Raw genomic sequence first — 25,264 nt, 5'->3', positions numbered from 1 at the left:
AATTGCCTTCAAATATATAAAACTTCCAGCTTCCTAAACCAAGCTACAGCTTACTTTTCACTTTTTCTTTGGGAACAAGGAGGTGATGGAATGTGCCACTCTGTAATTTTGGAGGGAATTTTGTCCTGGGACGTCAGAGCTGGAGGCCCGCTCCCGTGCTGATAGAGAGTACCGGGTTCACAGCTCTCTGTCTCTCACCGGTCTCTCTGCCTCCGGGAGCTGCTGTTTTCCCCTCTTCACTTAGAGCCGTTGGAAGACTCTCCCAGTTGTCCTGGATCCCTAGAGAAACTGCAGAGAACATGGTTTTATTACTACTCTATCAAAGCGGAGTGTACCCCGGGATTATTAGCCAATTTGAAAAATGGTGCTTTTTACTTTGAGTAGAAGAACCAAATTCATAAAGGCCATATCTGAGGCGTTGTGTCTCGTTGAATAGTATTGTCAAGTTTTGTTGACCAGAACTAGTTGTTTTGAATGGTACTTTGCCTTAAGATATACGTCAGCCTTGGAAGTGGTTAGTTTGGTCCAGCAAGTGGGCTCAGTGTGAGTTGTAAAGGACAGAGTTAGAGGGTGATATAAGTCATGATGTGTAGCATGGGACAAAAAGCTGCCGCCGTGTGGGTCGTTTCAGTACTTCATTCTTGGCAAAACCAGAATCTCCTTTTTCAAGCTATGAATAAATGGAACCAATTTTTTTGGTTACAGAAATGAAAGCCTGAATGAATTTCACTGGTAGATCGATTTTATAACCAGTAAGTCACTCCAGTTGATCAAAAGATAACATGATCACCCAGGCAGTGATGTCGCCTGCCTTTAGGGCACTCAGGAGGCAGAGGCAGGCGGATCTCTGTGAGTTCGAGGCCAGCCTGGTCTACACAGAGCTAGTTCCAGGACAGCTAAGGGCTGCTACACAGAGAAACCCTATCTGGGGGAGGAGAAAAAAAAAGGCTCATCTCCCAGAGGGTGCATGTCTTTAAACAACTTGACCTTCGCTATTTTGGCAGTCCTGTTCCTTTCTGCTGCACAGTCTAAGGGAAGGGAATTCCGGTGCAGTGGTACAACTCTTCTGACGCGGGGTGGTGGCACAGGGTGGTGTCCATGGGACAAACAGCTTCTGTCCACCAGCAGATGCTGCCGAAGGTCTGGCCGCTGTCCGGACTCTGTCTCTGCAGTGATGGACCTTAAAGGCGCTCTTGATGTTGTTCCAGGAAATGTCACAACCCATCTCTAAGCCTGATAGGCAAAAAATAAAAGGGGAATTTATACACAAGTGCAAGACCTACGATGAATCCATCAGCAAGTGTGTGCAGGTTCCGACTAGCCTGCACATGTGTAACCAAACATGAAAGGAAACTCGTAGTTAGATAGCTGCCCACACGTGCCTCATTACATAAGTGTTCATCTTTCAGAAAAGCCACATTTAGAGTTGCACGTCTATAAAGTGGTCAGGTGGGAAAGTTAATTTGTTGGGGGCATCTTAGCTCTAAGCACATGGAGAAGTAAGCCACCATAAACCAGGTGATGATGGTTTGTACTTATTCATTTGAAGACAGTTCTCTGATGTCGGTCCCAAGCTGATGGCTGACAAACTGTCGAGTAACAAGTCTGTATCCTTGGGGAGAAGAAGGAAAATTCTAGTTCAATACAATAAAAAAAAAAAAAATCAGGAGACTCTTCAAATATAGAAAATACCCTCTTGCCAGAAGTAAAGCTTAGGAGTAGCTAGGAATGAAGGCAGACGGAACAAAAACAAGGGAATTTGGAACCAGCATGAGGTAATTTCTCATCCCGAACCCCCCTTCTTTCGGCTGTGATTTCACCTGACGGTTCTGGAGCAGCTGTTTAGTTTCATGCAGAAGTAAAGAGATAGCCTCCTGTCTGTAAGGCGCATCCACAGGGCCAACCAGCAGCAGAGCAATACCGACGAAACAATAATACAAGAGCAAAAATTCAAATAAACATTGTAGTATATCAAATATTTACATAGAGTTTACATTGCCTTGGGCGTGTGGCTGAGAGATGCAGCATTTACATGACAGTGAGCATAGATGCTATACAGCACTACAAATGCCACTTTCTGGCAAGGAACCTGGGCTTCTGTCCGCCTTTGGTAACTACAGAGGGGACCTAGAATCACCACCTCCACCCCATGGACAGTGAGGGGCACACTGTCTTCTGATTTTATACCTACAGCCTCTGATATGATGGGTGTTGCTTTGTATAAACCTTGCCCTGTGGTTAACGTGACTAGACTGCATTTATTCTGGGAAGACGGGAGCAGCTTATTGGGAAACAAAGCTGACCCAGGAGTTGTATTTTGTGAAGTAAGGAACCTGAAAGGCTTTGACAGAAAGCAAATTGCAGCAGTCATGTTAGGAATCACGTGCTCCAGAGTTGTCAGCGGGGGTGGTTTCTGGGTAATGCCATTTTCCCCATCCATGGCCAGGGAGCTGTGTGCTGCCTGCCACCGTAGCTGGCTCCTGGGTAGTCGCCACCAGCAGCAGTGTGATCGCTGCATTAGCGGGGACTGTTGAAGCCTTGCCCCACCCTGCTCTGCCTCAAGCCGCTCTTCGTCTCCCTCCTTTTCTCTTGTACTTTGGTCAACACAGACCAACCAAGAATTCGCTTCCAGGTCTTGTCTATCATTGTCTTCCAATGTTTCTCTCTAAGAAAATGTTCAGCTACTGTCTTTTACATGGGAAAAAGAGATTGACAGTCAAGGCCACTGTGGAGCAAAGATAAGTATGGCCATGTTTGGAGTCAGTTCTTTCCCAAATAAACAATCTGGCCAAACTCCGAGAACCCAACCACTACCCCAAAACGTTCCATAGAGAAGTAACCCTGAACAGTGGAGGTGAAGTTCTATTCCTGAGCACCCGTGAACATCGGGCAGACTTCTCAGTGGGACTTTAGTCTCTACGCCTTCATACAGTTATGTAAACAAAGGTCACATAAAGTGAGAAGAATCAGCTTTCAGAAACAAAACAAGGTCTTTATCTTCTAGATTCTTAGCTGTCAAAATCTCCCTTTTATACCAAAAACCCTCTTGAGAGGCTGTGCTCAGAATGAGATGGGAAAGACCAAGGGTAGAAGTCCTTGGGGAAGGGGACTGAGAAACCAAATTAATGAGGTCTAGAAATCAAAGCCAAGTGCAAGAGGAGAGGCGAGGAACAGGCACCGTGGCAGAGCCCAGTACGCACAGCATGAGTCTCCATTACTGACCGTGTCTCTACAGCACAGGGTGGTGGCGAAGGCAGCCCTTGAGTCTCTCGTCCCCCGTCCTTGGCTTTCTCCCCTCCTCCCACAGAGACAAACCTACTCTGTGCTCTCTATCCTCCCCCTGTACTTTATATCCAGAGAAGGCTGCTCAGTCCGGCTCAGCCTTCAGTCTTGTCTGGCCCAGTTCTGGCTCGACCCGTTCTGTTCAGACCCATAGACAGAGGCAGACATTGTCAGCCCTTCCCTCCACTGGCCCACAAGTGCCCAGTGCTGATCTTTGGGTGAAGCCATTGGAGAAGCTTGTCACAAGCTCATCAGGAGTGTGGGGCCCTGAGAGACTTTTGGGCAGAAAAGCCACCTCTCTACCTCCTTCCTCCTCACTTAAGAAAGCGTGTTGATGTGCAGATGCTATCAGAGTAGATGACAGACTGCTCAGGTTCCTTCCCGTTTCTGTATGAATCAGGAGTTACGGCAGTAAGTTAACGCTCTTCAGTTATTGCTTTCTCCTATGTCAGAAGAGGAATGGCAGTAACTTAGACTTCTCAAATGCACGGCAATAAAGCCCCATAAAGAGAAGGAGAACAAAGTAAATCCAGTGGCCGTCCACGCTGCTGGCTGCTGTACGGTGCTCTACTACACTGTACTCCAGGGACTCTGTTGAAGCTGGCCTTCTTGCCGATGAAATGAAAATTTTTAAAAAGTACTGGAAAGGAGGCTTCATGAAGAGAACCATGCCAATCTTTTGAAAGAAAGAAATTTTGTCTAAGTCATAAATTCTAGAGGCTTGTCATATTATCCATTGAGTCTAAGGGACAATGCAAGAAAAGCAAGCTTTCTGAAAATCAGGACCATGTTGTGTTTAGGACCCCTATACTTGGGTTATGCCCTTGCCCCGCCCCACAGTTGTCTCCCCAATAGATGATTGGGGCTCTAAACCTTGAAAGTGAGCCTTGAGGCTGATATACATCATTGAAGCCGGTATGTGTGTGTGCCGCACTTACCACAGGTCCAGCCCAGGCCAGTTGGAGAGGTTTGTATCGGTTAGAGCTCGCGTGATCGCTTCTGTTCTGAAACTCAGAATCTCGGGCGAGTCTCACTTGCAGTTTCTCCCTGTAGGAGTTCTTTGGAATTTATCGTCATGCGATGCTGTAAAGATGACAATCATTCGAGATGCTCTCTCAACCTTAACGAACACTGTGATCGTTCCACACTCTGGGTGGAATAACTCTTCCTTTGATGATGATCATAAAATCAAGTTTCAGACCTCGCTGGTTCTGCGGAACACGACAGGTTGCCTGAGGTAAGTACTTTCTTCCCAATTAATTACGCGGTTAACGAATGTGTGGCTTGCGTCAGTTGACTGTAGAAGGCGCTATCTGGCTAACATTCCCCAAGGTGATGGTTCTTCTTCATAGCGAAGTGTGGACTTTGTCACGGCATGAGGAAACATTGTGAGCACAGGCTGGTGGCCCCAAGGCAACAGTCTCGCGTATGACTCTTCCGTGAATTATTTAGAAAGGCCCATTTAGCCTGACAGCACAGTGGCAATTCTAGCATTTTCTACTGTAGTAGCCTCTTCTCTGACTATCACAGACTTATTGCGGACCTGCAGCCTGGTTTTTGTTTCAGTTCAATTATGGTCGCTGAAGTTCTGGTTTGTTTTGTTACTTTTAAAAGTAACTTCACTTCTTTAAAGAGAAGTGAAGAGAGGGGGCTGGAGAGATGGCTCAGCGGTTAAGAGCATCGCATGCTCTTCCAAAGGACCCGAGTTCGATTCCCAGTAACCACATGGTGGCTCACAACCATCTGTAATGAGGTCTGGTGTCCTCTTCTCGCAGGCATATCTGCAAACAGAATATTGTATCCATAATAAATAAATAAATATTTTTTTTAAAAAAAAGAGTTGTGTGACTTAAACAACTATCACTTTTTAGTTTATAAATAAGTTGGCCCAATGCTGTCCCATTAATCCTTACCTATAACATAAAAATCTGTGTTTCTTTTTCCGTTTGCGGATCAGTTCCTTGTTTGCTTACCCGCTCACGTTTGATGCTGGTCCCCAGCCTTGTGTTACTTAGGCACATGAAACAGAAGCCTTGGTAGAATGGCAAGGGGACCTGCAGAGCCCAGCTTCCCAGTTTCACTGTGAGCTGTAGTGTTCAGCTGCAGAAGAGAGAAGATGGTACTGTTGTGCACAGGGCCCTGAGTTCAAGTCCCAGCCCTGAAAAGATAAACTAAGACATCTGAACACCTCTGGGGCAGTTTGAGCCATAGGGAGAAGGGCCTGTGCTTCTGTTTCCAAGCCTTCTGCACTGTGACAGGAGGAACTCTTGTGGTTGTTCCTGGGTGGGTCATGTAGCCTGTGGTCAGCCGGAAACAGCATCCCTAGATTCAGGGAAGTGTGGCACCACCACCCCCACAGCCTCTCCAGCTGTGAGTACCCAGATCATTAGGCAGTGAGTACCCAGATCAGGGTACCACCTTGACTTGTATCTGGCCTGCTGTAGTCCTCGGTAAATGCCACTTGTGTAAACCAGTATACCTGACATCAGTATTAATGATCTTAGAACCCTTGTAAACGGAACAGAAAGAGAGACTTATAATCTGCTATCCATTTTTGAGTGAAGGCAAAGAAAACAAAAACAAGACCTCAAATAAATGAGACCCAAAATAATTTTGAGGCTTTTTGTTTGTTTGGGTTCAATTCCAAAAGGAATTGAAGGGATTAAAAGTTGGGGCTGTTTGAGTTTGTTTGTTGATGGTTTAAGGTTTTATCTCATGTGGCTCATTAACATAATCAGATGTGAATATATAACTAATAGCTAACATAAAAGGAAAAACAGACCCCAAACCATTATGGCCGCTATCCTGCCTTCTATGCGGTAGCCACTTTTCCATTTGCTTTAATGTACAGTTCATTTCTTCCTCATCACAATCCTGAGACAGTTGTTTCTATTTCTTCCACTTCCTGTGATGAGGCTGATGAAGCTAGCCACTAAATAACGACTTCGGCGAATATTGGGGTTCTCCGTCTGTGGGTATGACATTCTGGCCAATGTCGAAATGCTTCGGATATCCAAGTTCAGGCTCCGAAGTATCTCTAGTCACTGTGCAGTGGCTGCTCTCTGGCCGCCATTTTCGGGTAGGGTTCTTCAGGTTAGGCTTGGGTGAGTCGTTGATCTCAGCAGTTCCCACGTGTCTCCACGCATGCAGGAACCTCAGCTCTGCCGGGGAAGAAGCGCGCAAGCACATGCGGTCCTGTGAAGGGCTGGTGGACTCGCTGTTGTATGTGATCCACACGTGTGTCAACACCTCGGATTACGACAGCAAGGTCAGTTCTGAGCCGCCTACACGCCCAAGTGGCGGGTGACGGTTGAATTCAGTTGCTTGCAGTCAATCCAGCCTCTGAAATATTAGAGCATGGAACCACTCTCCGGATCACAGGACGAGTGGCCACTTAGCAGGCCTGGAACCATGGAAACATGGTGACCTTGGTAAAGGACCTCCCACGGGTCCAGGATTTCTCTGGTTTCCAGGTGCCAGCCCTGCACTCTCTTCCATGCCACATTTCCTGTTCCTAGACACAGACACAACTCAGCCCACCCCAGATCTTCTGTGCCCTCCTGTTTCCTCTGTGACACCCTAGTAAGTTCTGCCCCAGGGCCTGTGGAAGACAGGCAGACAAAGCTAGAATGGCAGGAGTTCTGAGGTGTGCTTGATTGGGTCTGAGAGACAAGAGGAGAATGAGCCATCGCCTCGGGGAGAATGGGTGTGGGTGGGGCAGGGTAACACCCCAGTTTTTATTTGAGCCTCTTTGAACCAGAAGACCTGCAGGTGAAATTGAGAGAAACAGCAAGTTGGGAAGGAGAACTTCCCAGGCGGGCCAACTTTAACCTTGACTTTAGACACCTGAGTGGCCCCTTATTAATACCTAAAGTACAAAAACCCAGATGCAGATGGCAAAATGTCCACAGAAAGAAATTAGTACATTCCTCAGAGATGGGAGATAAGAAGCTGAGGGGGTAGCAGAAATCAGGCCTGGTGACAGGACCGGTTCCCAGACAGGGAAGGGGGGGCACTGCTGTCCTGCTGAGGATCTGCTCAGGGCCAGGGTGTGGCCGCAGCATCAGGAGGGCCGTGTGGCACTGAACAGGCACGATGCATCTAAGTCAGCACAGCCCGAGCTTCGGTTTACAGCTGCACCTGGGCCCACAAAAGTGCTTGCCTGTCTTAGATTGTGTCACGTCCGCGTACATATAGCAGGACTTCCCTTTATTCTGCACTTATTCCCCGTTGGTGTGTGGAGTGCCAGAGTGTCTGGGGTGATGTTTTTAATTACACACTGTGTTGGCTTTCAGACAGTGGAGAACTGTGTGTGTACCCTGAGGAACCTGTCATATCGGCTGGAGCTGGAAGTCCCGCAGGCCCGGCTGCTTGGACTGAACGAACTGGATGACTTACTAGGAAAAGAGTCTCCCAGCAAAGACTCGGAACCAAGCTGCTGGGGGAAGAAGAAAAAGAAGAAAAAGAGAACTCCACAGGAGGATCAAGTTAGCATTTTATTTCTGTACAGTTTTATCTTTTGGAGAATGAGGAGTACATCATTGGCAGCAAAGATTGTTGCTGCCTAACTGAGTCCAGCAAGATGAATATTGTCCGCAGTCAGATGTCGTTCGCTCCCTTTTCACTTAGTGTGTGCCGCTTGTCTTTCAGTGGGATGGAGTCGGGCCTATCCCTGGACTGTCCAAGTCCCCCAAAGGGGTGGAGATGCTGTGGCACCCGTCGGTGGTGAAACCCTACCTGACTCTGTTGGCAGAAAGTTCCAACCCGGCCACCTTGGAAGGCTCTGCCGGATCTCTCCAGAACCTCTCTGCTGGCAACTGGAAGGTGGGATGTTTCCTCCTTGTCCACATTTCTTTCTGTCCCTGTGGTCAGACTGGCCATGGTGGTGGAAGGGACACACTTGATTATAGGGTGTGTCCATAAAAGGGGGTTAAGAGGGTGTGGGGAGGAGACGAGGAGTCCCTCCAGGCATCCTAAGAGGAATATGATAGAGCCCCTTCCCTGAGAATCTGACACCCTGAGCAACAGAGTAGTGTCCCCAGGATCCATGCTGTGTGGCCTGGCGGGGAGCAAGGGAGGAGCAGGGGAGAGTGGAGCTGAAGGCTTCCTGCAGGGTGAGCAGACAGCCCACAGGGTCTGAGGATGGGGTGGGGAGGAGGTAACCGAGAGATTAGAGGGATAGCAGGAGAAAGGTCTTCTTTGAGGGAAGGACATTGTGGGTTCAGATTGCAAGCTGCTCTAAGGCAAAGCAGACAGGACAAGGAGTGGTGGCCTCGGAGCTGGCTGTCACATCCAGACCTGGAAGCTGCGCTTCAGGGGAGGGAGCACTGAACTTTTAAGCAGACAAAGTGACAAAAACAAGATGAACCAGACACTGTTGGGTCGCTTTTGTGGCTTTACGGGGGGCGGGGGGACAGGGAAGAGTAGAGCTGGGGTTCCTTGTGGACGTGGAAACCGTTTCCTGTTGTTACCACCATGTCTGAGAACTTTTGATATCACCTCTCGTCTTCCCAGGCTGTCCTTGTGTGCATGGTGACAGGGTGATTATAATGCTTGTTCTGACTCCTTGTTCCACCCCACCTAAAATGAGGCTTTTTGGGACCCTGTTCTCCATGACCGAACTGTTAGTACGGGACTGGATATGTTGCTCTTTCGTGTGGTCTGGTGTTAGCGATGCCTGTGTGGTTGTTTGTTTGCTGAGGTGCTAATAACTTAGTGCTAGGGGCTGACTGAATTCTCAGAACCCCGGTTCCCAAGAGCTGAGGTGGAGAAGCCCGCACCTCAGCATCTTTGTCTGTGGGAGGAGAGCACTGTGGTGGGGAGCACTGAGCAAAAGGACAAAGCACAAAGACTAAGGGCGGCTCCTGGCGAAGAGGTTTTTGCTGCATAGCCAAAGAATCACTTCATGACTAAAATTATAATTAAAACACATGTGATTGAGTTTTGTAGAATTTCTGGGATTATTGAGTAAGTAAAAGTCACATGACAAGCCAATTTAAGATACAAACTTTGTATTTAAGTGGTTTTTAATATCAAAAGTAGTCACTCAAAATCTCAGACCTTTGGCTAGAGAGGGCCGCGCAGTTAAGAAGGCTTGTTGAGGACAGGAGCCTGATTCCCGGCACCATATCAGGCGGCTCACAGCTAGCTGCCTGCAACTCCAGGGAGGCTGCTGCCCTCTTCCAGCCTCTTTGGGCGCTCACACTCACATGCACATAATTAAAATTTAAGAACTATATTTCTTATATATGTCATATATATATGACCCACAAGGTAGCCATGGCTACATATACAATATGTACCACTCTCTGGGAAAAGGCTCTCTGGGCTGTACTGGGCTGGGCAGTCTCCAATGGAAACGGGAGGCTCTGGTGCCTGCAGTCTCAGGATGCTGATCACACTGCCCCAGTGCTGTCTGCAGTTCAAACCTCGAACCTATCTCCTCCCTGTAGATTTCATTTGACTTGGAAAATAAAGCTATCATTTAAACAATGACTGCTAATTGAATCTTTGAAAGGCATCTTTTCCTGCTACACATATTATTAAGATAATCTGCTCTGTTAGAATTCAAGAAACTGGGCGGTCAATCATGTATTCTAACCTTGACAGTAATCGCAAAGAGCCAATGGATCTGTCTTCGTGCTCTGTCCTCAGTAGGAAAATATTAGCTATTACTTGAGCAACTTCTTGGGATTGTCCTGGCCTATTTTGTAACGTTACTTTGCTGTTGTTTCTTTAGTAGCTTAGTACTGCTTTCCAGTTCACAGTGTGCACAGAGGTAGCTGTTAATGTTGAGGGAGAATGCCTTTGCACCCAAATCTGCCTTGGCTGTGGGTATGAATTACAGTGCCTGGTGTCTGTGGAGAATTCCCTTTCTTCCGAGTACAGGAATTTTTCTAGCAATCTTTTCGACTGGTTACCAAACTCCCAATATTGTTGCAGCATGTACTAAAAAAATCATCTCAATGGAGCCAGGCTCCCTTCTAACGGATGCTGAGGGGCTGGCTCTGCCAGCCTACTTCTAGCCTCTGGACCTGGCGTGGGGCCAACTCAAAGAAAATGGGCTCCTTCCTTAATCGTGTTTCTATATCTGAGTGTGAAAATAATCCTGCGTTCTCTGTCTTGCACAGAAGTCTGACAGATGGTGGTTTGAGATCTTTAGGTTTGAGGGCTTTCTTTAAATCAGCCATCCCAGCCCGTCTCTCACCCACTGTTTTAATCTCTAGTGGAGAGAAAACATATATTCATTTATCTTTGCAGATTAAAGTAGCGCATGAGACTGGATCGCCACGTTTGCGTCACTAATGCCTTTTTCTGCCCACCAGTTTGCAGCATACATCCGGGCAGCTGTCCGGAAAGAGAAAGGGCTCCCCATCCTTGTCGAGCTTCTGAGGATGGATAATGACAGAGTTGTGTCTTCTGTGGCCACCGCCTTGAGGAACATGGCACTGGATGTTCGAAACAAGGAGCTCATAGGTACGTGACTGGTGACAGGGGACACTGCAAAGGAAGGAACGGGGGGCAGTTACAAAACTCCACCTGAGCCTGCTGCTCTGTCCCTGGCGTGTCTGGAGCCCCTGCTCTTCCGCTACCCCTTTTCAACGAGAGGCTCAGTCATTAAACATCGATCTGAGAAGGTGACATAACAGCACTGCTTGATGAATTTGGTGTCATTATTCCCTAAGAGAAGTTATATCCCGAGCAGCAAGAACAAGAAAAATTTTAATTTCCTTTCCCAGTATTTGTGCTGATATCTGCGGATTCCCCAACACTGTCATCTTCTAATAAGAAGCCGTGTGAATACTGTGTAGCTTTCCCTCCCCACTCTGAATGCTCACCCAGAGACAAGCCACTGTCATGCCATCCCACAGCAGCGTCAGGATGGAAGGGACAGAAGGACTAGGCCACCAGGACACGATATTTTAGGAGGCTTTTGCTCTTGGGTCTGAGAGCACAGCCGCACATCTAGAGAGCCAAGTTGAGATTCCATCAGCTTTGCACACCAGGCAGCTTGCTGATCTCTAAGCACTGCCCTATCCCAAACAGTTTGAGGGGTGACAGAAAAGGCAGCTCCATGGGCCTGAACCTTCATCTCATTGACCTCATAGCCCAGAATATCCTGTGAACCCTGCCACTTGCTACTCAGTTCCTGCTTCTGGGGGGTACTAGGAGTTACCTCTGTCTGTTGGTGTCTGGACGGAAATTGGTGATGTCTGGATTGTCACTGTTAGAGGAAGTAAGGACAGTACCCTCCATCCACTCAAACATGGGGAGGATGGATTTTTTTTTTATGGATTTTGTGAACTTAGACCCAATTTATTTTAAAATACACATGCTATGATAGAGGGAGGCAGGGTTGGAGAAACAGAGAGAATGAGAATAATATTATATCTGTGATTACCAGGCAGTGGTGGTGTAGGCCTTTATTTAATCCCAGCATTTTGAGGCAGAGGCAGGCAGATCTCCAAATTCAAGGCCAGCCTGGGTCTCCCTATCAAGTCCTAGGACAGCCAGGACAACACAGAGAAACCCTGTCTTGGAAAAAAAAGATACTGGCTTGCTCCACCAGGCCATGATCACAGCTAGTAATCACAACTACTTGGGCAGCTGGAGCAGAAAGGTGATGAGTTCAAAGCCAGCATGGCCTACAGAGTAGGTTCAGGTCAATCTGCAGTGGTGAGACCCATCTCAACGTAACAAGAGGGCTGCAGTACAGCTTCCTGGTAGACTACTGCACAGCGTGCACAAGGCCCTAGGTTCGAGCCTAGTCCTACAAAAAAAAGTGCAACCAAAAACTGAATGGAACACAGTGACCTGCAGGTGAAGCCCTTCTTGCCTGGCCTGGCCGAAATGCCGTTTTAAATTATTAATGTCCAGGCCAATGTTTCCTTTCTTTGAGGCAGATCAGCCCTGCAGGGAGGAAGTCTCACTGAGCCTCTCGATGGCCCAGCCCTGCCCAATTCCCATGCTTCCTTCAGAGCCTCCCGAACTAGACTTAGAAGTTACATCTATACTCTCTGAATTTCTTATGAGAAGACATGTACTCTGTGTTTCCACTGCTAAGACAACGTGGCTAGTCACATGTCATCACACATCCGGCCATTTGTGAGTATCCAGAAGTCACCATCACCATCCTCCAGACCCGCGTTTGTCTTCCGGTCTTCCAGAGTCGCTGCTGTCTCCCCACTCATAACCACTTCTGCTGTTCCGAGCGTTGCCTGTGATGTGCAGGACATGACACGCATGCAGTCAGGACCCGCCTGCTGCCTCCACACTGCAGAGAATCAGCCCCTTGATGAAAGCCCGTTTTCATGGCGAGGACCTAAGAAAATATTTACTTTCGCCTTAGTTAATTACTTTTGTTTGTAGTGCATTTATCCCACTTTGTCAGTTAGTAATTGAAATTGAAAAAGCTGGAGATAATCTGTTTGGGTGTTTATAAATTGCTTCCCTGGCTGAGACGCACTCCCTCAGCCCCATCTTGTCACGTGCTTCATTATTATTGCTTGGTACCTGGAGGAGATAATGCGTCTTTTAAAGACACTGGTCTATGGTTAACTGCCGGTGCCAGGTCAGCCGATGTAACCTCGGCTTTGTTAAAAAGTGGGTGGCTGCCCTCAGCTAACTTGCTAGACTCACCCAGAAAGATTTAATGCAAAGTATTTTTGGCAACCTTAGTTGGCCCAGATTCAAAGTTTTTTTCTAAAAGCATTGAGCAGTAATTGAAGTATTTTGATACACTGGAACCAAGAATAAAATGTCCTAATATTTCATTACAGTCATTACTGTAGAATGTGGCCCAGCATCCAGTGGACTCCTGAGCACTGATTTATGTTCTTCCCAGCAAGTGACAGTAATGTTTCCTAAAGCGGTCATTTGCTCAAGTGACGTGACAGTAAATGCCCCCTCAGAGTCACGTCATGTCACATCTGTGCATCTCTTCTTCACTGTGGGCTTCCAACTTTTTTCCCTGTTCACGTCTCTTTTGAAGTTTGTTTCTTAAAACCTTCCCATTATGGGGATTTTCAGCCACAGTAACAGAAAGCTGGCGCCTGTGAAAAGTTGACCCTGGTCTTTTGCACCCTGCAGGGAAATACGCCATGCGAGACCTGGTCAACCGGCTTCCCGGCGGCAACGGCCCCAGCATACTGTCCGATGAGACCGTGGCAGCGATCTGCTGTGCTCTCCACGAGGTCACCAGCAAAAACATGGAGAACGCCAAAGCGCTGGCTGACTCGGGAGGGATAGAGAAGCTCGTGAACATAACCAAAGGCAGAGGAGACAGGCAAGTGTGTGGTGCCTCTGTGGTACCTCAGTCCTTGGACTGTCTTGGGGTGAGGGCCTTTGTGAGGCATGCGTGTCTAACATGAGGATTTCTTTCTGTGTTTCTCACGTGCTGACTAGCTCAGCAGCGGCCTGTCTCGGTGGAGGGAGTTCCCTCTATTGTGGTATACCTCACTCCCTCTCTTAGTCCGCTCACATTGCTGTAACAGAGTGCTGTGGCTAGGCAGCTTATGACCAATAGAATTTTATTTCCCATAATTCTGGCAACTGTGAAATCAAGGATCAAGGCACTAATATTTAATATCTGGTGCAAGCCCCTTTCTAGTTTACAGAGAGTGACCTATTTATTCTCACGTGCAAGGCCTTCTTCCGAGTGGTCCTTCCCAAGGCTGCCTCTCCAACCCTGTTATATTGAGAGCTAGAACTCGTACATAGGAACTTCGGGGAGTTGCAGACCCCGGGCTGTGGCCATCTCTAAAGCCAGTCCACCAGGGTGCTGACACTTATGTCAACTCCCAGGAGAAGGGGACAGTCAGGGGCACTGTTCCGTTTTCACCTTGTGCTCTGCCAAGCCTGAGTCCCATTCTGCAAGAATGTCTTTTTAAATCCTCGCTTTGGAGATCGATGCTGCTGCCGAGTGCCCAGGAAGCATGAAAACTGCCACTCTGCATGAGTGTGCTCTGGGCTCAGTCACATCTCTCCCTCTGCTTTTGGATGACAGTAACAGATGAAGCCGCACAAGTGGGCAGAACGAATCAGTAGCAAAATAGAGGCTTCTTGTCACAGGCTGTAGCTGTGACTAAATCTGTCTTAGTGTCAGATCAGCAAATGGAAGTGGGAATTCCAGTACCTTCTCCAAACAGTAGGTCAGCAACCTCTCTGCGCCCCTCCCTTTCCACCCCGTTCCCCTCCGCGTTCTCTCTCTGGCACTGACTCCTCTCGTGTGTTATTTGAATCTTCCTCTTGCATCCTCACTCCCGCAGAGGCTGAGACTTTGTCCTTTTATCTACTGTTGTATCCTTAACAACAAGAACAAAGCTTGGCCCTGGTAACGCACGGTGCGGTGGTGCGTGGGGACGCTTTGTTAATTAGCTAGATGGAAGGCAGTGCTGGGGTTTACATTACAGCTGATACCGCTGAAGGAATTCTTCTTAAAATAGAGGAAACCATAGCTTCCCTGCTAGAAGCCACATCTCTCCGCATAAACAGTATTGCCTTTCAGCCTCCTTATTTCTCGCACTTTTTGCATTTCATTACTAACAAATGCATAGGATCTGTTTTAATTATTTTTTTCTTTTCAAATAAAGCTCTACTCTGTAGCCCAGGCTGACCTTAAACTCTCTATGTAGTCTAGGCTGGCCTCAAATTCATAGCAATCCTCCTCTTAGTCTTCTGAGTTTAAGGATTACAAAAGTAAGCCACCACACCCTGCCTTTCCTTTTAAGAAAATGAAGCATTTCAGGCAGTTAAGATCCCATTCCACTGGCTCCCGCTGCCGTCTCCACACACACACACACACACACACACACACACACACACACACACACACACACACACACACACGGTCATATGATCACATTACATATTCTTAAAAGTTTGCCTTGTAGAAATGCTGAGCCAGTGACAAGGCGTGCATGAATTGTATTTGTGCATGTGTACAATATACACATAAATATGTGTGTAATCTAATCTCTTATTCAAAGCCAAAGATTCAGAACATCTTGAACCAGGCAAAGCTGGAAATATGGCCTGGTTAAGAACACTCACTGCTCTTGCAGAGGTCCTGGGTTTGGTGTCCAGTACCCTCTTCTGTGCTCTGAGGACACCAAGCGTGTACATGGTACACATGCATACATACAAGGTACTCATACACATTAATAAAAATAAGTACTTTTTTTAAAAAAAGGAAAAGGAAGAAGAAAGTCTTGAACCAGATCAAGTTGTGGTTGGTTCCCTGCATCTCTCTTCTCTCGCGGTTCTTCCCCCATGTTTATTGCCTTCTTGCATATCCAGGCGCTGTTCTCAGTGCCAGGCTCACAGCAGTGAGCAGATCACAAGCAGCATTCCAGGGCCAAGGCAGATGAGGTGCCCCATGAATAACAGCATCAGAGCTCAGTAATGCTGCCTACAGGGACAAACGACAGAGTCAGGGAAGGTGACAGCATGTCAGGAAACGGTGACCTGGGAAGGCCTCGTGGAAACAGTAGGGAGCAGACCTGGAGAAGGAGGGTCTGGCAGTGCAGCTCTCTGGGGCAGAAGCATGGAAGCAGAGGGTTTGGCAAGAGAACAGTGCTGGGGCTGGGGAAGAGCAGCAGAACCCAGTGTGGCTGAGACAGAGCTGGTATGACAGAGGAGGAAAGGGGAGAGTCAAAGAGCAACAGGACCTTGTAGGTCAGCCGTCTCCATCTCTGAGTGAAACCAAAGCTGTTGGAGAGCAGCAAGCAGAGGCAGGATATGGTCTGTTCCCCTTGTAGAAAGATCAGCATGACCTCATTCACACACGCGGGGGGGGGGGGGGGGGGGGACTAAAGACGAGGGAGCAGCAGCATTTCTGATGGGGTTGAAAGAGCTCGATAGGATTTACTGGTGGATATGTGAATGGGAAAAAGAGGGGAGTATTGTGAATGACTCCCAAGGTTTTATCCACAGAGGTCATAGCAAGGCAGGGAAGTCTGCCAGAAACCACCACGAATTTGCTCTTGTCTTCAGGTGATTGGGGATAACTACTAGACATCCAGTGTGGGCGTGGTCAGCGGGAGAGATGCAGGCTGGGGGCCGGACCTACGCTCCAGCTGGAAGAGTACACTTGGGAGTCTGCAGCATCTAAATGACTTGTTTAGAAGTAAAGATTGACAGTGTCAGGGAAAGGAGTAACCAGAACATAAGTCTCCAGAAACAAGCATGTGGTCACTCGCAGCCAAGTGGAAGGAGATTATGGAAAGTAGGCAAGAGTCAGAGGCCCCTTCTTACTCAGGATGAGGTTGAGGCCTGATCATTGGATACAACAATAATGTGGAAGCCACAAGTTTAAGAGGAGATGGGAGGGGAGAAATTGGAGGTGTGGGTAACAGCTTTCAGGGGATCCCCCTGTGCTGCAAAGGTGAGAAGGCACCGTTGCCTTTCTCGGGATTCCGCTTCCTGCACATATCCATCCTGCCCCGCTGTTTTGCCGCCTGAGCTTCTCAGGGAGTAGCCGTGTTCATTAAATCTCCATCTCTCCCTAGATCCTCTCTGAAAGTGGTGAAGGCGGCAGCCCAGGTCTTAAATACATTGTGGCAGTATCGGGACCTCCGGAGCATTTACAAAAAGGTAAACATCCAAGGGGAGTTGTGCCTCCATCAGCATTCCTCACAGCGCACGTGCTCCATCACTTACTGTGATGAAGTGCTGTATTCCTTCTGAGACGTTGCTTTCTCCCTTTTAACTCCAGGATGGGTGGAATCAGAACCATTTTATTACACCTGTGTCCACGCTAGAGCGAGACCGATTCAAATCACACCCGTCTCTGTCCACCACCAACCAACAGATGTCGCCCATCATTCAGTCAGGTCAGTGGGCATTTGTGTGGCAGAACATTGTTGGGGGCGGGAGCCGAGCGGGAGCTGATGCAGCCTGTCCCCTTCAGCACTGCCCATCAACCTAAGAGCCTGCTTTGACAGTTGCACTGCTGAGAGCCCGCTTTCTTCCATCTAAAAGATAATACAGCTTACATCCGCTGCAGTGCATTAAAAAAAAAAAAAAAAAAAAAAAAAACAGGGCCTGTCTCCACACCCGGATGCCTGGGTGCTGCTTCACAAAACAGATGTCACTGGTTTGGGGCAGGGGCAGGACCCTGGTATCTGCATTTGACCATCTGGACCCATAACCTGATGTAGCGCCCTGGGAGGTGGAGGGTAATTTAAGAGCACTGGCTGACCAGGAATGTCATTGTGATCTGCCAACTCTGCATAATTTGAAGTCTCCTTGTTGTTGCTGCTGCTGCTGCTGCTGTTACTGTGCACGGAGTTTTGGGGGGGGGGTTCTCTGTTTTCTTGGTGAAACCTCTCAGGAACAGGCTCCTTGAACCTAGGCCTTTTTAGCTTTGCTGTGGCACTTCCCAGTCCCCTCCTTTGCAGACTCACGTACCACCACCACCCCTCCTCACACTGTGGCTTTCTAGAAAGTTCCTGGACTTTAAGCTGAGGTCTTAGCAACTGTGCCTCCCACCCGTTGGCTTAGTGGAAAGAATGTTACTAAGTTACATGTAAAGAAACCTTGTGATTGCAAAGTCAAACCAGGCCCCATGAATTTAATTCTTGCCTGGACGAAACAGGAAAAGAGATGCTTCTTACTTTGATTCGGCTTTAAACCACACATACTGTCTGTTGTCCGCTGCGCCGCCTCTGACGGTCCTATTGCTCATGGGAACGAATGTGGACAAAAAGACTGATATCTCGCCAGGGGCTCCAGCCACATGATTGAATGGCTACGGTTGTGCTGGGAGTTTCTTGTTTAGTTTGGTGTTTGGGTTTTTTGTTTTAAACGTTATCTACACCTACTCTGTGTGGTGGATATGTCTTGCTTTAAAATTATAAGCTGTTTTATTCAACAAGAACTTTGCTTGTTTTGGATACCCCTGATAGAGAAGCCTTTATACTGTTCTTTCATTAAAAATATTCAGTGTGTCCGAGGACTTGGGAATAGGGATTGTCAGGGAAGCTAGTAGGGGTGGCTACCAGACAAGGGGCTTACGAGCAGGCACAGAGTCATCTCAAACAGATTAACACACAGCTACTTTGCAATGGATTTGCTACATGAACCTCTCAAACATACAAGCAGACGTGTTGGTGGCCCCACCCCAGTCCCTAGGTGGGACTGTCTCTCAGCTGTCTAAGGGCTGATCCTCCTCCAGCCCTGGTGAGGGATCCGCTTATGAGCACATCCCCTGCTTTGGTAGTGTCACCCCACAGGGGAGCTGGTCTCTCCTGCCCTGCCTTCTTCCCGAAAGTGACATAGCACAGAGCCCTGGCTACCTGTGCTCACCCTGTCGAGGCAGGCAGCTCAGAGTCAGTGAGGTGACAGCACACAAACGACCTGTCCTGCAGGGCCCTCGGCAGGCTTGGCTCCACCAAGACACTGGGGCCAAGACTGAAGGACCGTCACTTTCCAGTGAACCAGATAAAGATGTGGCCACTTATTCGTAATTAGCTTTCTTACAAACCACACCATTATTGAGAGGAAGAGGGGGAGGGGGAACTCATGTGACCTGTTGACCTGTTTCTTTCTTTCTTCCTGGCTCTCCTCTCCCCCCCCCCAAAAAAAGAAAGAAAACATCCCAAAGGGGACCCTTTTGGTAAATGGCTAGTCATTATCAGATATGTGGCCTAGGAGTCACGTGATCTCCTCACATTAGACTACCATAAAGAGAACTATAAATGTTGTGCACTAGGCTCTTTTAGACACATACAGATATTGTTTAAATGATCAAAAATCACAGCATGCCGTATAAAATACATATATGATACCAAATATCTATACAGAAGTGCTGAGAGGGGTTTGTAAGCAGCTGAGCTGTGATTGGCTCTTACGTTACTACACTCAGTCCCCAAGGTTGGGTCAAGTCTCTGAGTCACCTCTGCCTGCCACCCTCTTGCTGCAGCTGGGGGGGGGGGTGGGCCCAGATGTCACCCTTGGGGGTATGGGGACATAGGGTATGTTCATGGTCCTGGGGTCTGGCTGCTCTCCACCCTCTAAGAGCTGATTTGACTGTAGCATTGCTAATAAGCACTTTGTTTTCTGGAGCTGACAATCTGACTTCTCTCTCTCTTTTCCCCCTCTCCTTCCTTTGCCTCTCCCTTCAGTTGGCAGCACCTCCTCCTCACCAGCACTGTTAGGGATCAGAGAGCCTCGCTCTGAATACGATAGGACCCAGCCACCTATGCAGTATTACAATAGCCAAGGGGATGCCACTCATAAAGGCCTGTACCCTGGTAAGATGCTAGTTGGGTGTGTGATGCAATACCTGGAGGGACCGCATTTCTGGGCGCTCAGCCCGTGTCCTGGGAACTAACTAGCCCGTGCTCATATGACACGGTCCCCCAGCAGCAAACCATGTCCCCGTCTGTCCCTTCCCTGCTGCTTTCGGGGTTGTTGCTTTTTCTGCTTATTTTAAACTAGTCAAACTGATACAGTGATATGATGACCACCAATAAGAGAGGGCTGAATCCAGTGGTCACTCTGGCTGCCCCAGGTGCCATTCCCGTGCTCCTGTCCCCTCCTGCTCCAGCACGAGTCCCTTATGTACGCATCAGAATCACGGGCCCAGTGTAGACCCTCCAGACTGGCCAGTTCCTAAACTCACACTGATTAACAGCAGTTGAGCCCGTTTACATCTCCATGGGATAGAGTTTGAGTGAATTACAGACTAACTTATGATTTTCCTCAAGTGTGGTTATTTTTTCTCAAGTATGGTTATTTTTTAAGAATGAAATAATATTATAGTATTAATAGTTTTATGTCCGGTTCAGAAAAAATGTATATAAAAATATTTTAAAGTTGCCAACCCAAAGGTAATTGGTCCATTCTCAAAAATTTAGCAAGTTAAAACTACTCCAGAACAAGTCATGAGCTACTGCAAAACAAAAAGTACTTTTTCCTCAAAATAAAAAACAAAGAGGAAGGGAGGGAAAAATACCTATTTATTAAAAACAAAGAAATGAAAGCTGACGGCAGCTTAACTACTGCTGGGGGAGGAGTCTGCGTTTGCTGTTGTCTTTGAAATTGTGATTCCACAGAACTATTTACTAATCAAGTATAGTTACCATGGCAATTAATAGCTCAGAAAATTGCAGATGCTGCATCTCAAATACCAGGCTCTGCGTGGAAGGGAGCACACATAGGAGCTGAAGCGCAGGCAGCGCGGGTCTGCAGCAGCCTGCTTCATCGCAAAGTCTGCCTCCTGAGCGTGCTCCCTTTATCCTTGCTTGCTTCAATAAACTTAATTTGCTTGGAATATGCTTTATTTTCCCTATTAAAAAATTAAAACCTTTGCTAGGTTTAGCAGTAGTAGAAAGGCAGCTAGTGATGTCATCAGGAGTCAGCGCTGGGCTCTTGGAGACACCTGCCGAATCCCCGAGTGCTTCTCCGTTTACTACATACTTAACCATGGCAGACCCGGGACTGTGCCTCTCTGTAGCTCCCTGCTTTGAGCACACCTGTGTCTGCCCTTTCCAGAAGCCAGGGTCTGACTCGCAGCTGCTCTGAAGGCACGAGGTGCATTCTGATGTTGCATTCTCTGATTCACACTGTGGCTCAAGGCCCTGGCAGAGTGATGTTGTTCAGCACACGGAGCCACGCTACTGCTCCAAGCCTATCACAGAAGCCCCCAAGACTGAGCAGGGCTTGAAACAGCCCCTCTCTGGATGGGCCCTGCATTCTCATGCTTCTTGCTTCCACACAAACACACATGGCCTGTTTTTGTTGCTAGCCTCCCAGGCTCGGGATATGCTGTCCATATCCAGGGAGCCTGGGCTGCTGCCCTTCTGCCTAGGCTGGCACTTGGGAAGGCAGGAGTCCAACCTGGTGGACTGGTATACTAAGCAATAGTTTTAATTTAATAAACTCTTTTCTCACAGGCTCCAGCAAACCTTCACCAATTTACATCAGTTCCTATTCGTCACCAGCAAGAGAACAAAATCGACGGCTACAGGTGAATCCACAATGTCATTTGTACAGAAGGCTGCTTAGCAGTCACACCACAGTAAGGGGGCCACCTGAGGAACTTTGCTCCTCAGATCTGAGCAGGGTTTAGATAAATTGTTTCCATCAGAGCTTCTGAGACTGCAGGCCTCTGATGGGGAACCTCCAATGCCTGCTCTTGGTCCAGCAATTTCCCTCTCTTTACCCCTCCCCCCTCCATTGACCTATAAAGCCTCTTCCATCCTTGGAGGAGGCAAAGTTGGTGAGCACACCTCACGCCCTCTTTGTTCACTCTGGACACCTCACCCTCTGAGCTTTGTGGTTTAAAAATTGAGTCTGCAGCCCATTCCTGAGAGGGTTGTGTTTAGAGCCCCCAGACTCTGCTTCCGGGGTGGGGCCTTCTCGAGCCACCCGCAAGGACTGTTCCTGCCACATGCACTCCTTTCAACCCCAAAACCAGGGTTTCCCAGCCAGACCTGCATTGTGTTCTTCCAAATAAGACCTCTAAGACCTCTATCTACACCATGATCTTTTTTAAGTAAATAGGAAAAAATATGAGTAGCTTATGCGCTAGTTTTTGGTGGTTTTGTTTTGTGATTGTCTTGATGCTGTTTCGGCTGAGCTCAAATCTTTGAGCTAAATCAACCCTCCCTTTTCAGTCTCCTGAGCAGTCAGGGTGACAGGCATGCAAGACCACACCCAGCCTCTGCTGTTTCTTTTAGAGAAATCTAGTTCTGCCTTCAAAAGAGGAGATACTTAGCTAAGTATATTTTTTTAACTCTGAAATACCATGAGGTTATAAGACAGATGCCAATACCTATATGGTAAATTCTTAAATTGTACTAAATTGGGGGGATTTGGGCAATATGAAGACAGACAGACGTAAGAGCTATGACAATTTGTGGGCATGGTGAGCACAGAAGGAAATGGGGACCAGGTGCCCTGTCCACACGTGCTCTTCAGAGGACCTCGGTGGCACCGCTTGCCTCCAGAATCGTATTTGCCACCATGTCTCTGCAGATTGTTATCTTCCTGCCTTGCGACTGTTCATCCACTAATGAGTTCATCAAACTACCTTATGTCTTTTAAAACTGAGTGGTGGGTTCAAATCTTAATCAATGGAGTAAATGTTTCAAAATACAATCCTTTAACTACAGTTATCTGAGTATCTCAAACCAAATCCCACCCCTCAAGTGTGCCCATGATATGCTTAACTTTTCTGTGCAAAAGCCGCCTGCCTCCTCTTTGGGTCCGCATCTGACAGGCTCCTCCACATCCCATGCCTCCTCCCACTGAGGGCCTAACCTCTTCTGGGGCCTCAGACCGGGCTTGAGCAAACAAAGCCAGCTTGTGTATAAACATGATTTAAAAATCCTCCCTCCTGTGAGCAAACACGGTGTGCACCTGAAACAGCATCTCCCCTTAACCCACAAAATACTTGAAAATGCGAAGCGGGAAGCCCTCGTCAGTGTTCTTTAAGCGTGTGTTTTTCTTACTTGCCTTTCCATTCTGCCAGCAGCACCAGCAGCTGTACTATCAAGATGACGCCACCAGGAAGCCCTTGGATGCATACAGATTGTACCTGCAGTCTCCGCGTAGCTATGAAGACCCTTATTTTGATGACCGAGTTCACTTTCCAGCTTCTACTGATTACTCAACACAGTATGGACTGAAATCAACCACAAATTACGTAGACTTTTATTCCACTAAACGACCTTCTTACAGAGCCGAACAGTACCCAGGGTCCCCCGACTCCTGGGTGTAGCATTGAAGACGCCCGTCGGGGAACTCTTTCTTTGTAACTTTGCTTGGACTGAGGTGAAGAGTCTGCCTTGCTGATCTGGTGATGAAATGCGGAAGTGGAATGTAAGGAAAGAGTGAGGAGTGTTGATTTTCTTTTTTGAGGAATTTTCAGGGAAGTGAGGAAACCCTTGGGAGGGGACTTTCTAAGCTCTGTGTAGGTGTTAGGTCTAATTCCCGGTAGATCCTCGTGGTGACGGTGTGGGTGATGTGGTGAGCGGTTTGAGACACGGGTGAAGTAAGATGGGGTATGTGTAGGTCAAATCAAATTACAGATGATTTTTTTAATGTGAATAAAGTTATGTTCAGATAGTTTGTACAGAAAAAAAAATAATAAAATGGATGCTCTTCATGTTTTATTGCTATAACTAAATGTCAAGATTGTATGCTATTATGTCTTGTAAAAATTTCTTCTGTTGGTGTAAATATGGAAATGCCACATTGGTTAAGTGCCATCATTTGTAACGCAGTGTGTCGTTTGAAAAGAGAGTTGAAGAACTGACAGCCTAAAACACAAACGGGAAACCCAAGGAACGATTAGCGGTTGACAGCCAACTCTGCCATCCTGTGTTCAGTGGGTAGTGAGCCCTGGAAGCCCCTAGTTGAGTGTGACAGCAGCGCCATGCTCATCCCGCCTCTTTCACAGACAGGTCACTGCCATTTTCTATGCACATGGAAGAATAATAAATGTGGAAACTTCATCCTGGAAGGTGTGCGCTGGTCCCCTTTTTCTGGGTGTGATAGGGAAAACGCAGATTGAGCAAATCCTTTGCGAGATGGGCTGGCCACACTGGGCATTGAGGATGTGGCTACTCCCTTACTTGCCTGAGTATATGTACTTCTCAGAGTTTTTTGTTTTGTTTTCATTTGATAGCCTCTAGTTTTAAGCAGGTTTTGCTTTCTTTCAGCCTACTAGATGTATTTAGCATCTCTTTCCGCCTAAGGGAAATTACATCTGGCATCCTGGCCATACTGCCGTGGTGAGGACCACTTCCACCCACAGCATGACTTTTTGGAACTAAGTCATCACCTACGGACAAGCGGGCATTTGCTTGCTTGGCATCAGTGTGTTAGAAGCCGGCACTGATCCTAAATATTGTGCTGAGTACTTGCTGGATTACATATGGCCTTGGGGAGTCCCCACAGACACAGTAGGCATGTCCCAGTGCTACCATGCAGCATTGTGACTATAGAAAGAGACCCAAGAAACAGTGCTTTCCTGGATGAAAAAGCAGCCTGGGGTTAGGATTCAAAGTAAAACAGATCCAAGTAGAGGCAAGAAAATAGGTGACGTCTTCAAACCTCAAGCCTTTCTGAGCTTTCAGCTTTCCAGAGGACACCTAAGATATCTGACCGGGTCATGCTCTCTGTCACGTGTGCCCTGTTTGGACAGAGGAAGCAGCCTTCCATATGACAGAGGTCACTGGATGCTCCTGAGGGACTGACACAGACCACTGGACTTCACACCTATTTGATCTCACATTCCAGAACCTGCTTCCTTGATCCCTAGGTTTAGGTGAAGGCTGATTGCTAAGAGTCAGGAAACCTGGAGCCTCCAGAGCTCCAGGAACCATTTCTTATAGTGACTGTTTTGGCACTTACTGCCTTACTGCAGCTAATGCAAATCATAGTTGGGAACTCATTTGGGCCTCCCTCCAGTGCCACCCAGTGTAGCCAGAAAAGGGCCATGGTGAGGACTGGGCAAAAGGTCTGAGGCCTTTGAACAAGTCATTGTGACTGGAGAAAAGAAATTGCAGGCAGAGACTCGCATCATGGATCATAAAGATAGGCTCGCCCCACCCAGTGGCGAAAAGAAACATGACCTGCTAGAACTGTTGAGTTGTTGCTGCGATCCTGACAGGACCAAATAGCATCACCCCACAGCAAGCGGTGTGTGGTTCTGAAGAGCCTGGGTCAGCTGAGAATAAGCTCCGAACAGAGCCAAGGTCAGAAAGCTCAGCCAAGGCTTATGCACCTGACTCCACCTTCCAGGCATCTGAGCAGCTTCTAGGTGAGGTTCCAGCTGATGGTGACCAACAGGACACATGATATGGACCAAGCCTCAGTCCTTCCTACTAAAGAGCTCCCTGGGTTAGTGTGCGGTGCAGACCACTCGTTTCCTGGATATCATCCAGTTCTACAGCCAAAGCATTTAGACTTTGGTGGCAGAATATGGAGTTTGCGTAGGAGAGTGGAGTATTGTCACAGAACACTTAACCTT

General features: G+C 47.7%; 1 protein-coding gene across 34 annotated transcripts in view; it reads left to right on the top strand.

Annotated features, from left to right (window-relative positions):
- Positions 1-23,752, top strand: part of Pkp4 (plakophilin 4) — a 209,640-nt gene extending 185,888 nt beyond the window's left edge. For 13 of the 34 annotated variants that reach the window (XM_075985158.1, XM_075985155.1, XM_075985141.1 and 10 more), the window contains 11 exons: positions 4,336-4,519; positions 6,433-6,550; positions 7,578-7,769; positions 7,933-8,106; positions 10,608-10,758; positions 13,372-13,567; positions 16,791-16,875; positions 16,997-17,114; positions 19,407-19,535; positions 21,180-21,253; positions 22,760-23,752. In XM_075985158.1, the coding sequence (XP_075841273.1) occupies positions 4,336-4,519; positions 6,433-6,550; positions 7,578-7,769; positions 7,933-8,106; positions 10,608-10,758; positions 13,372-13,567; positions 16,791-16,875; positions 16,997-17,114; positions 19,407-19,535; positions 21,180-21,253; positions 22,760-23,008 (1,670 nt within the window). In that variant the 3' untranslated portion in view covers positions 23,009-23,752. The remainder of the gene's footprint in view (positions 1-4,335; positions 4,520-6,432; positions 6,551-7,577; positions 7,770-7,932; positions 8,107-10,607; positions 10,759-13,371; positions 13,568-16,790; positions 16,876-16,996; positions 17,115-19,406; positions 19,536-21,179; positions 21,254-22,759) is intronic. The other 21 variants (XM_075985156.1, XM_075985138.1, XM_075985136.1 and 18 more) reach the window with 4 other exon arrangements.
- The last annotated feature ends 1,512 nt before the right edge of the window (positions 23,753-25,264 follow it).

Source organism: Microtus pennsylvanicus, chromosome 9 (genome assembly GCF_037038515.1).
Source record: "Microtus pennsylvanicus isolate mMicPen1 chromosome 9, mMicPen1.hap1, whole genome shotgun sequence".
Taxonomy (NCBI): domain Eukaryota; kingdom Metazoa; phylum Chordata; class Mammalia; order Rodentia; family Cricetidae; genus Microtus; species Microtus pennsylvanicus.
This window is presented reverse-complemented; position numbering and strand designations above follow the sequence as displayed.